This window comes from Plectropomus leopardus, chromosome 9 (assembly GCF_026936395.1).
Source record: "Plectropomus leopardus strain MGB_pleo_1.0 chromosome 9, ASM2693639v1, whole genome shotgun sequence".
NCBI lineage: Eukaryota > Metazoa > Chordata > Actinopteri > Perciformes > Serranidae > Plectropomus > Plectropomus leopardus.
The window spans coordinates 20,036,740-20,049,428 of NC_142184.1; the positions used below are offsets into that span (position 1 = coordinate 20,036,740).

A 12,689-nucleotide genomic window follows, 5' to 3' on the forward strand; every position below is an offset into this window, starting at 1 on the left:
GCAGCCCAGGTCCTGCTAGCTGATGGGAAGAGTGTCCATTTCCTCTGAGTTGGTGAAATGTAATATACAAGGAGAGCCATGGCTGAAGTGCATGAGGTAGCGAAGGCAATGAACAAGAGATGGAAGATAAAGAAGATTAGCATGGTGTTCTGATGAGTGTTGTTAGCGATGACTCAGAGGGGTGTTTGGTGTCTGTGTGTTGACCGCTGACCGAAGTGCTAGCATTGATTGGCAGCTCTAAGAGTCTCTTAGACTCAGCTGGATGCTTGACATGTTTGGCACTGCGTTGACCAGCAGGTCACCTGCCTCTGATGTGCTCCATGTGGGTTACTATGACAGATAGATGACAGCTCATATCACAAGTGAACCGTCTGCAGCCACACATCTGGACAGCTACCCTGGGGAAAACGTGGATGTGCCTTTTTGCCTTTTTGTGTATGTGCAAGTGTATGGGCACCTGCATGTCTGTTTGTATGTGTGTATCGTTGGAGTCCAGTGATGCCTAAATTGCCTATATGATCCCCAGAGGCAGTTGGATTGACAGAGAGCTCCAGAGTGAAGCGGCTGTGAACAAGTTTGCTCCATTACAGCCAACGCTTTTAGCCTGATTTGTTGGCTCAGCAGCTCTCACTTATAAACTAATCAATAAAGGGAAGTTGGACCGAACTTCTTCAGGGGGACCAACACTTAGAGCCCATCCATCCACATCATCCAATCAAAAACTTGAGGCTGCTTTGACTTTGTGATTTGCCCCTTATTTGCTTTGCCCTTTGGTTTTCTGTTTCAAACATAAATTGTCAGGAACTGTGTCTTTTATTCAATCATATCCAAATCAGACCTTTGTGACCTTCATGAGAATATTGCATCTGATGTTTTGATGACTGGGTAAGCTGTGTGGCAGATAAGCACTGGATAATTCAATTCAGCTGCAATTACATTAAAACTTTGCTGAGCCGACATGGTTCACTGTAAATAACATAAAAAATATGGATGAATATAAAATTAAATAGAGCCACAACCATTGGGCAATTAATCGATCTTTGTCATTTATTTGTTTAGGTTAATTTACATGCAAACATGCCAGACATTTAAAGGTCCCCCCATTGTCACAAATGTAACAATGTTTTGCTTTTCCTTTTCTTACATTCCACTAAACAGAGTATTTTGTGATTTTAAGCAGTGGCAACCTCAGAAACTCTTCAGGTGGGAAGAGAGATGGGGCCACTAAAATCTTGGGGTACCAAAACTTTAATCCACAACTGAATTTCAGGAATTATTTCATATTGTTGAAGTAGTCTTGCTGAAAAGTGTCAATATGAGAGTGAAGGACATGCATTCTGATGTACTTTGGTTAGCTTTATTACAGATAATATTACTAATTATCTGATGTGCCTTAACTAATGCCGCTGCAGTTAACATTTTGAGTTCCACAGCAGTCCTGTTTTAATGTTTATTGTATCCGTGTATATATATATTTTAGGCGATTTATTGTTCTTCAAATCGGCTGGTTGTCCTTTTCCTTAAAAAGACAAATAGGCCTAAGCAGCTTGAATTTGACAGAGTACATTGATTGTGATTAATGAAATATTTACTTGGAACAAGCCTTCTGGAGTTTAGGGGAGACTTGTAGGTACCCATAGAACCCATTTTCATTCAGATATTTTGAGGTGAAAGTTGAAGTGGCCCCTTTGGAAATCACCCAGCTAGTTATTCCCTTGCTAAAGTTAAGCAGAAATTTGGAGCACTATTTCACCTCCTTCTCGACAAGCTATGCCAATGTAGTTGGTATCAATGGATCCGTTAAGGCCCAGACACACTTAAATGGCATAAAAAAAAAAATTTCGTTGAGTAAAGCCGACTGTTTCGTCGCCACTTGTCACCTGTGTCTCAGCCAAAAAGTTGCACATTAATGCACCACACAGACTACAGCCAACGGCCAACCAGCACACATGTTCTGTGCCCGCATGAGAGGAAATAACTCCATACCAGTGGATGGCAGAAGTCCAAATTCACCATTCAAAAAGGGAAACCAGAAGACCATCATGATGCTAGTTAGCCAGTGAGCACATTGACAACACAATACAATGCTGAAAGAACACAGCACATTTACAGTGCGTCATTGGACGTCAATGATACAAACCATCAAGAAACATTTCTGCTAACGAGCTCAGTGGTTTAACAGTCTTACCTTATATGACAAGTATATTTCTATCTCACTCCCATAACCACTTGTTTACTCTCCTTACTTCTGTTTCTCTTCTCGTGCACTGAGAGTGATTTTAATTCATAGATGGGCTCCACCGCCTCCAACGCTGAATTAAAATGCTGAATGGGTGCGGAAAAAAGGCGTTGGGAACTCTGCAGCAGCTCTGGCGACAGATGCTCACTGTCGGCTTAGTTTTCTGAAGTTTTAAAGCAAACAGTTAATCACTTTATCATGACGACAATCAGCAGATTAAATGATAATAAAAATAATAAAATACTCATTTGTTGCAGCTCTAAAATGATAAGACCAGACATGGGGTCAAAAGCTTGATTTAGTGCATGAAACAGTGGTAATGGATAAATTAAACGTAGGCTGCCTAAATCTAACTCTGTTAAGTTGCCCTCTCAGGCAATGAGTACTGTCAAGCTTCACTGTTATGAGTGAACAGCATCAAGAGAAAGTCTGGAACGACTCTGCAGCAGAAACCCACTCGGCTCTAAAGTTACATGATGGTATAACAACTTTTTGGGCAGGCCTCCCACCCGGCCTCCGCTCAGCCTTTCAGACAGTGAGTGGGTGACTGGTGAAAGCCCAGCATTAACTGATCACAACAGATCGGGCCAGTATAATGCAGCCCTGTTGCCCTGTGCCTTCAACTGTTAATTATCGTGAACACATAAACAATGGTCAAGTTGCATTAACGAAATCAGCCGGAGGGGGAAATCTTTTCTTAGAAGCGCCATTATGGAGATGAATGTCACTGGGCACTTTCAGCACAAAGCAAGACAGAGGGAGAGTGGGAAGGAATTATGTTTTTTCCCAGTTTCCTCTGTGTAGGTGTATAATGGTATCAACTCCTCATGTTGCAATGTGTAGGGAGAGCTGAGGCATGTTGCTCCGATGGGAAGTTCATCATTTCCCTTTGTGTTTTACAGTTTCCTTGCTGTTAATGATGTCCCTGTAGTGGCAAGTATAAGGTTTCATAACAACACAGAGATAAGGCTTTCCAGGGTCAACAGGGAAACCAACCCGAATGCACAACGATCAGTAGGGGAGCTGTGGAGTTGCCATGGTGACAGATGCAAATGTAACGATCTTCATTATAAAACCAGTGAATTATGCACACTCTACACATTGTAAATCTGTACATTTGACAGAGCCACTGTGTCATTCTGACGTAGAGTCTCAAATCATGAGGCTGCACTGCTGCCTCCACTCACTTTTAATTGCTTCCAGGCGTAGAGAAGGTGTCAGCCTCTCTTCCCCCATTTCTTTTTTGTGATAAGCTATCTCAGCAGATGTCTGGAGCTGGTTAGAAACTGTGTTTCTGTGGCTGTGTCTCTGCACTGTGACCCTGTAAACCTTGGCCTGACTGAACTTGAGCAGGGAACACTGGGAAACACAAACCTCCAGGCCTGGCCCTTGTTAGAGGTTGGAAAAGCTGGGGTTGGGGTTATCACATGTGCTCAGCGTTATTTTCTCTCTCTCTTTGCTCTAGCTGGGGACCATCAGATACGCTGAATGCTTTTCCCCGGGCTTTTTACAGCTCCAGCCATAAATACAATAGCTCTCAGATGCTTTTTGATATCCTATTGTCTTCTACAGCAAGAATACATCACAAAGAGCTAAGGCTTGAGCTCAGACTGCGGCTCTTTTTTATGTCGCCTCACTGTCTATAAATCTGTCCAGTGTTTGTTCAAAGTTTCTGTCTATCCCCCCGCAGCGTATAGCCATCTCCCTTCTTTGTACCCCTCTCTGCGCCTTGTCTATTCCCTCTGTTTAACCCCTCATCCTGCCAGATCTCCTTACATCTCCAGCCTTTCATGTAGATGGCGGCGGGAGGAGACGATGGAGAATTTGGCCACTCTCAGATCACACACACATGCATGATGCTTGTAAAATGTACGGCGAGACAAACAAGATAAAGATTACAGAGGAAATGTTGTCTCTGTGGTGAAAATACACAAACAGGCACATTTTTTGGTTAGTGGGATTTATAAACTATGTGTTTTACCTAACTGCGTGTGCACTGGCAGTGATGTCACGTCATGAGCGTGAGTTGTTTAGCTCTGAGGTTAGCCATTTTTCAAACACTCTGACTGCAGTTGGGGACATTTTTTACACAGCTCATTTTCATTGATCGGTACAGCAGCTACTATTGCATGTCTAAGAGAAAGCATCTGAATGAACACAGTGCAGAAAAGCTTAATCGCTTTAAGTATTTAAAACTGAAGGAATTTATTCTGACTTTGCCTTTGAAGACAGTATGCTCACAAAATGGGCCACGCAGTGTCAGTTAGGCTCCTGCTGTCTGGCTCAGTGCTGTGATAAGATCTTCCTCGGTGGCTCAAATAAGGAACACTGAAATTAGGTCAGTGTTGTCTTCTTCTGAACAACAAATTCAAAAACTTAATGCAAACTTTTTGAAAAGTGTATTTTCCTGGAAACAAAATGTTGTGTAGTTATCATCCATGCCACACTCAGCTGAAGATTGGTGTGAAATAGTGGCTGCATTTGAACAATAATAAGGCTTGACAGTGAGTCTGAGCAGGAGAGAGTGTTTCTCCATCTGTAGGAGAGTGGTGATCGAGGGTCAGAGGTCGGGTCGAGGGCAAAGAGATGGATGGGGAGGTATGGCTGAACTGTGCGTAGATAAAACACTCCAGACACACAGCTCAGAGGAAGAGCTATCTCAGGACTGAGGAAGGGTGGTCAGATTGGGTGGATGAAGCAGGATGGGAATGGGGGACAAGACAGAAAAAACAAACAGTCCCAGGCAAGGATCTTCCCCTCTACAAAGGCTTAAAGTGGATGTCCGGTCCCAGCCCCCCCCCCCCAGCTCACTTCCCATGTCCTCCTGACATCACTCTACAGCAGCTGGCCTTCAACCAGTCTGGAGTATTTTCACATCCACCATTGTGACCTCTGCAGTCTGCCTTGTATCAGAGTGTGTGCTGGTCATGTGATTTGATGCACAGCTCAAACATAAAAACCATGCTCTGATTGACATAAACAGAACAGTGTGTCTTTTATGGTGCTCCTCACAGCTACACAGATGTGCTTGATGAGGAAGGCTATTTATATAGCCCTCCTTTGTTTTATGTCTCCGTTTACTTCTTCTTTCCTGGTGTTGACACGTCTGCCTCCAGACTAACATCACCTCACTGACCGGCATAGCCACTCTTCAATAGTCAATCAGGAGTTCATTGCCTTTAACAAAATGCTCTTTTGCACTCTGGTCTTGGTCCATAGATTAATTGACTGTGGAGTTCTGAACGTTAAGTGGCCGCATTTACTCTACTCTACTCTACTTTACTTTGACCCATGATCGCCTATTTATCACATCCTCACCTCCACATTATTGCTTCTTCAGACGCTCATTGTTTCACCAATAACCCTCTGCTCTGTCTCTCTCCCTGTCTCCTCTCTCCAGACTCATACTCGGCAGCAGGCAGCGAGGGCAGCATCTCCACCTCTGTGGCATCTCTGCCCCCACAGGCATCAGGAAGCTCGGCCCCCAGCTCCCCGGGCTCCCGACGCTCTGTTAGCACACTGAAGAAGTGGCTCACAAACCCCGTCCGCAAACTCAGCGTCGGGGCCACAGCCAAAGGCGAGCGTCAGGTCCGCAAACTCGAGGGAAAGCCTCCGCCTCTTCCGTCCCACAGCCATAGCCTAGATCTGGGCAGCCCCCCGAGGCTTGATGAGACTTTCACTATCCTGCCTGTCACCCACAGAGAACTGGTAAAAGATTGTTGCAAGGATGCATCTTTTTTTTTTGTCTTGGTAACATGAACTAATCAAACAAGCCCTTGCATGCTGGCTTTGTGCTTCAAATTCCCCTTTACACATTTCAGATGACCCAACCTCATAAGTAAACTCATTAACTGGAAATATTCCCACATATTATCACAAGGCCTTTGAATAAACTGGCTCTGAAGTAAACAAAGCTTCAGTCTTATATAAATTCAGACTAAAACCAACATCCTGACGGTGGTTTGTTTACACTGGGTAGCTCAAGAATATCAGTAGAGACAGGTTTAATGTAGAGTTGATGGACAGTGGACTTAGTATCATGGCAGGAGGCAATGCTGTTACACAACAGCAGCACTGCTGGCTCAGCCTGCAGGATCTCATGCTGCCATGTTCTGTGATTTGCGTTCTCTTTTGTGGTTGTGCATCAGCGTGTGTGGCCGGACGCATGAGCATGCTACAGACATTCGGCATCATGTTGATATTGTGGTATTCTGACATAGTGGACGCGTGTCCGTTTGTGTCCGTTTGTGTGTGTGTGTGTGTGTGTGTGTGTGTGTGTGTGTGTGTGTGTGTGTGTGTGTGTGTTCCAGGAGTGGAAAGATGGCCTGGCAAGCCCTGAGGACCTGTCGCCGGCTACACTCCAGTCCCCCAGCTACATAACTGACTCGCTGATTGGCTGCACATCACTGCCAAACACCCAGGTCTGACACCGTTTAACCTGTTGTATCTGTCACCTCATATTATTTTTGTCAATGTCATTGTCATGCAAAATAACATGAAGCAGAGCTGATGTTTCTGGCCTGAATACAAGTAATCATTTTTGATGGGATGCCAGAAAACCTGAGTGTACCCCTTGGTTTTATAGAATCAATGATTAGATTTAAACTATGAGGAAGACATCCACTTATAATTAATTTTAGCTGATAGTTTACTTTAGACAGTCTCTGAGAGGAGTAGCAGTAACATTCTCAGTGAGGACCGAGCCTGGCGGGGAGGTGACATCAGTACTGTTTGTCTTCATGACCCTCCAGCCTGATCTGGAAATGACTAACTCCGCAGCTGCTGGCAGAGTTCAACTATCAAGCAAAACAAACACACAGATGCACAGAGGAGTGCCGCTCTCTGCAACCACACACACACGACCATGATGCAAAGATATAGAAACCTCATCCATATGGACATAGAGCAAACACACATTTATGGGAGTCTGAATGAATACAAGGCTCTCTCAGAGCAGATCGATGCACCAGAGGACCAGAGGGCAGAGCTTGACGGCAACCTGTGTGATGCATGACTCACTTTCGACATGTAACAAAAGGACGTGCCTGGAGATAAATAGGATGTAGCACAGAACAGCAGATGTGATGAAAGATGACTCTCCTCTTCTGTGAGGTGACAAAGAACCTTATGTGTTCACATACGCTTTCATTTCTCCATCAAACACTTTGAGTCAGTTGGTTTTGGCAAAGGAGCATTTCAAGTCGGCTATTCAAAGGGTTCCTTTTAGGCTACGAGGTGGAAGCATGGCAGAGACTGGGGTGCCTCAGCTCTGTCAATATACATTAAAACAATAATGATATCGAAGCATTTGGGCATTGTGAAGTGTCTCCTGTTGGTGAATCGACACCAGAGTACTTTCTCTGAAGTATTCCTCTGAAATCCTAACTTCAGTCTCAACAACACATCAAAAGCCATTAATACGGTTACATCAGAGGGTGAGGTCAGTGCTTTGGTGTTTTTACTGCCAATCTTTGGAGAGAGAGAGAAACAGAGAGACAGAGGTAGAAGTAGAGACATTATATTATGTAGGTCAGTCATATCCGAGCTGTGGGTTCTGTCTCTGTACCCCACCTTCAATGGCCTTGTGTCCAGTGTTATATGCATTGTTGTCTTTTCCCCTTTTCTTAACGCTGCTGTTTCTAATCTCACAACCACAGCAGAACATAGTTTTTGATTAAATGTTTCTTTGGGCAATGGAAAGTTTTTGTGATTGTATGTCAGCAGTTAAACAAAATGTGGTGTCAAAAAGGAAGCCAGAACTGCAGATTACAATATTTATTAAACAGCTTTTCCCGAAGAACAATTTGTACAGTCTGTCATCTCAACCCAGAGATAAAAAATTAAACAAATACTGTTTCTCTCAGGAACAGGAAAAGCAATGGTTAATAGAAATAAACAATGCTGTTACTGTGAGACTTCTTCAATGCCCAATCTCTTGCTTTGCGACACTGGCAGCGATGCTATCAAATTGCATTTGTCAGCACTTTGGATCATTTAACCATCTCTTTTGAATGTTATCACTCTAGTGACTGTATATAATTAGTAGCTATCAGCCCCAGGTTCGAAGAGTGTTATCAGGTAATGAAAACGGTCATAGTTCTGTTAGGTTTCACTTTGAGTTTCCTTTGGTTTAGCCACAAAAACAATGTGGGAAGGTTTAGACAAGAAATTATGGTTTGGGTTTATATAAGTTTGTTACTTAATGCAATTTAACATGACATAACCAAACATGACAAACTGAAGTATGTCAGTTAAAAAAAGTCGACACTGACTTTTGGTTTCACACAAGACACAAACAGAAGTCTCCTGGGTGAAAGTCCCATGTTTTTTTTTCAAGGTCCTTTTTCAGTTTTTCTAAAGTCCTATGTTAGTTAGACCCATGCCTCCTCTGTATATGGACTTTGTTGCTCTCTTCATAATAAAGATGACCATTAAAGTTGCCGCCTAGGCTGCCAATGATAGCTGATAAAAGCTATTTAAAAGGCTAATAATTCTTTTTGAACCTACCAACCCATATCTATGAGGCTGAAAACCACTGATAACACCCATTCAATCAAGAGATAACATTTGAAGTGGATGATGTAACTGTGTTCATCCTTGACACAGCGCCATCCTTTTTTTTTTGCGCTTGCATGTTTAAGTAATGATGGGCCCTTTTAGTTGGCACAACCTTACATTTAAAAAACGCATCAGTTTCAAGCATCAGCAAATATTCCTTGGTGTCATGCCTGACAATTGGTGTTAAAAACATCACATGTGATACCATAAAGAGAGGCATTTCTTTATATGAAAATACCTTTTTTTAAAGATCTTACACAAAAGCATGACCTCAGCTTTTACTAAAACTGTTGTCCTTTTTTTCCGTGGGCTTCTGAGTAGAAAAACAAAACTTGCAACAGAGGGAGACAAAGGGGGAATTTTTCCTGTGGGCTTTGCCACAGCACATCTGGAAGTGATCAGGGAGCTAGGAAGACCTGTCAGCCGGGCTGGAGCACTCCTAGCGGGGCAAGACGAGCTGGGGGAGAAAGGGTCTTTATGGAGTCTCTCTGTCTCTGGCTGCCTCTCTACCCTCTTTGTCTCTTTCATTCTTTTTCTTGCTCTCACATGTCACTGTGACATAATAGAAAGCTTGCAACTTGTAGACGCCAACAAGTTCATCATGGAGATGGCAGGTGAACAAATCGAACTAGGCGAGAGGGGAAAAGGAGAAAGTTCCATCACTTTTTCCATTTGCTTACATGTCTATCTGTTCAATCTATGTATTTATTTCTCCATGGGGCAGCCGCCTGCCAGGGGAGTCTGAGGGATGTCTGTGGTGTGTGTGCAGGTTTGTGTATGTGTTTAAGGTGGGGAGGTTCTGCTTGACTTGGGATTTAGGTGAAGACAGATGGCTGCTCCCATAAGTTTACACAATCAGGGGAGAGTGAATAGTCTAAAAAGAAATGTTGGAGCAGCGTGGCTAAAAATAGAGGGATGAACTTTGTTAGTAGACACAATCGTACAGAGAGGCAGCTGTGAGTCATTTTCTAACCATATAAAGGGGATAAGTGTGCCTTATTGTGCCAGTGAAATAGGTTACACAAACATGAGGGTCATGTGCATGTGTCCATTGAGTTAGTGATGATTTTAGTCTTTGCAGGTTTTGTTGTGGTGTGCACAACGACTCTATATTTGCACCATGAACCCCACAGGAAATTATGTCAATTCTAGGAAAAAGCATGAAAAGGAGGTCATGTATATAACGCCTGAACACAGTCGATTAGATCAGAGTAACCTTGAGTTTGTCCTCTGTGCGTTTCTGTTACAACAAGGCAGTAGTAGGAAATTCTGAGATAGATGTTGCTGTAGGAGCTGCTGAAATAGCAGAGGCACTGTGTGATGTATTTACATATGAGTTTCAATCCTCAGGTGGCAAAACAAGAAAACACTTAAATAACACATAAATCAGAAATGCAATAGCTGGCACGCTTGTGGTTAATGTATTCCTCGTCCTCTGAAGCCAAGACTCCATCCAGAACCTTCACAGCTTTATTTGTCATCTCCTACAGCTATAGGAGCCTGTTGCTCCTCCAAATCTTTATCTTTTAATCTCTTTCTCTCCATTTATCTGTGGCTGATGTGCACAGCACGGATCATTAACGGTGACAATCTGAATCTGATCTTCGTATCATCCAATCTTCCACATGTCTCTCTGCTCTTTCTGGTCACCTTGGCAACCTGCATCATTATCATTTCTCTCCTGCTCTTTATCTCCCCTTGCTTTCTTTATTCCTGGCATGATCCCCATTACTGCCACTGGACCTTTGACAAAGAGTTTCTCTGTCTGTCTGTTTGTCTGTCTGTCTCTCTCAGGACACTCAGTCCACCAGTGTTTTGCCAGATGACAGCTGCTCTGTGTTAATGGACGACACCTCCAGCCAATGGTCAGCTGCGGCCGACACTGAGGAGGAGAGAAGGAGTGCCTTAGAGAAAAGCATGTATGTGTTTTGTCAGAGACCCAAACACATCATTTTAATTCACCAATCATAATTCTCATGGCCACAATGTGCTCTCACGTTCTGTAAAAATATGTGTTATGGCACAGACAACAAAATATTTGAGTGCAGCTGAGGAATGTAGCCGTCATGTAGGAATGTGTACGATTTCACCATATGTACTACAGTCTCCATCTTATGCTCATAATGACATTTTCAACATGCTGATGTTAAGATGTAGATATTTATCATCCTAGTTTAGCATGTTAGCATGCTAATGTTGCACAGTTCATTAAGACTTTAGGCTACATACATGCAGTGTTGGGGAAGCTACTTTAATATCTTTGCAAGCTTTCAATTCACACTGGAGGAAGTTAAACTACAGCAAAGCTATCAAAGTAAAAGTCTAGTTTGGTAACTACAGCTACTAAAAGTAGTTCAAACTGTTTTGTAAAAAATGATCAAATCGACAATGTACATGTGATACGAAATTAGAACAAAATATATTACAACAAAAGTCACATGTGAGTAAAAAATGCCACTCAATTAAGCTTTCCAGAAACCAGAGTCCAGGTGGGGCGATTTGCACCAAGCAGCATTACTCATTTAGGCAGGGAACTTCTAAAACAGCTACAATAACTTCTCTTGGTCTTTGTTAACAAATAGCAATAATCTATACTTATGACTAATTGTGATTAAAGGGGGTTAAGGGGGGTTTCAGTAGATGGTGACACAAAAAATATTAAGAAAGTAATTTTACTACTTAAATCACTGCAAATATGAATGTAGCTGAACTACCACCAAGCTTCTGGAAACTACTAGTTCAGTTACATGTAGTTCATTACTCCCAACACTGCATATATAGTCATTACCTGCATAGTTACTGGACTTTAAGAAATTACTGAGACATTATTCAGTATTTACAGAATTATATGGTCAGTAGACATTGATTATTTTATTTTATTTGATATTACATTATTCCTTTATATTATTATTTTCAGGATGAGTTTGAACCTTCATGTTTGAAATTTTTATCGCTCTGTTTATTGCTGTGGGCTGAGTCTGCCCATTACTAATTAATTCAATTTATTTAATTTAAAAGTGTACCCGTTGTTTCAGTTTTCCCTGTAAACAGAGGCAATCATATTTCCAGGAAATGTCCTACAAACTGTGGTATAACATCCTTATTAGGAAAATTATTAGGAAACTGGGACCTGTAAAATTAAGTGTTTGTGAGATTTTTGCAGCATGCAACCTACCTTTGGTAGCTTTACTCTAACACTGATCCTGCCTTATTTGTATCTTCACAGGTATGTACTGAAGGAGCTTATTGAGACAGAGAAGCACTATGTGGTGGACCTGGGGCTCATCGTGGAGGTAAACCTCACAGTCTGCCAGCTAAAAACACACTATCTGCCCTGACAGAGAAAAGGAAACTTAGTCATCCACCCAGTCTGTCAGAAAGAGCCCTAAATCCTTATCATCACAATTCCTCCACTTTCCTCAACACTTAGGTCTGCTGCCATCCCACCATCTTCAGTCTTAAGTAGATTTTGTGAATTATTAGCTTGAAGAGTATTATGTTGCATGGCAATCCATCTCCCGGGTGCCTTAAATAGCTGGAGATATTTTGGTTCAGAGAAGAATTCTTGCCATCTGAGAGTTAATAAAAGTTCAGTAATAGCTGGTATGTGATGCTGCGGTGTGTTATAACAATCAAGTTATATTTACTAGTGTTATTCAGAGCCAGGTGTTGTTTTTTGTGGGTGTGAACAAAAGTTAGCAGCTCTGTCTCTCCCTTTGCAGGGCTACATGGCCACAATGCAATCCAAAGGTATACCGGAGGACATGAAGGGAAAAGACAAGATTGTTTTTGGAAACATTCACCAAATATTTGACTGGCATAAAGAGTAAGTCTCTGATATTTGAACACATTTGATATGGAAAATGTTATGCTTGCTTCAGCTACATTGAAA

The 12,689-nt window shown here is 42.3% G+C and overlaps 1 protein-coding gene across 3 annotated transcripts in view; it reads left to right on the forward strand.

Moving 5' to 3' along the window:
- The window catches only part of arhgef25a (Rho guanine nucleotide exchange factor 25a), a 54,409-nt gene that overhangs the window by 30,923 nt on the left and 10,797 nt on the right, over positions 1–12,689 (forward strand). For all 3 annotated transcript variants that reach the window (XM_042491802.2, XM_042491801.2, XM_042491803.2), the window contains 5 exons: positions 5,640–5,947; positions 6,550–6,660; positions 10,592–10,716; positions 12,024–12,090; positions 12,520–12,623. In XM_042491802.2, the coding sequence (XP_042347736.2) occupies positions 5,640–5,947; positions 6,550–6,660; positions 10,592–10,716; positions 12,024–12,090; positions 12,520–12,623 (715 nt within the window). The remainder of the gene's footprint in view (positions 1–5,639; positions 5,948–6,549; positions 6,661–10,591; positions 10,717–12,023; positions 12,091–12,519; positions 12,624–12,689) is intronic.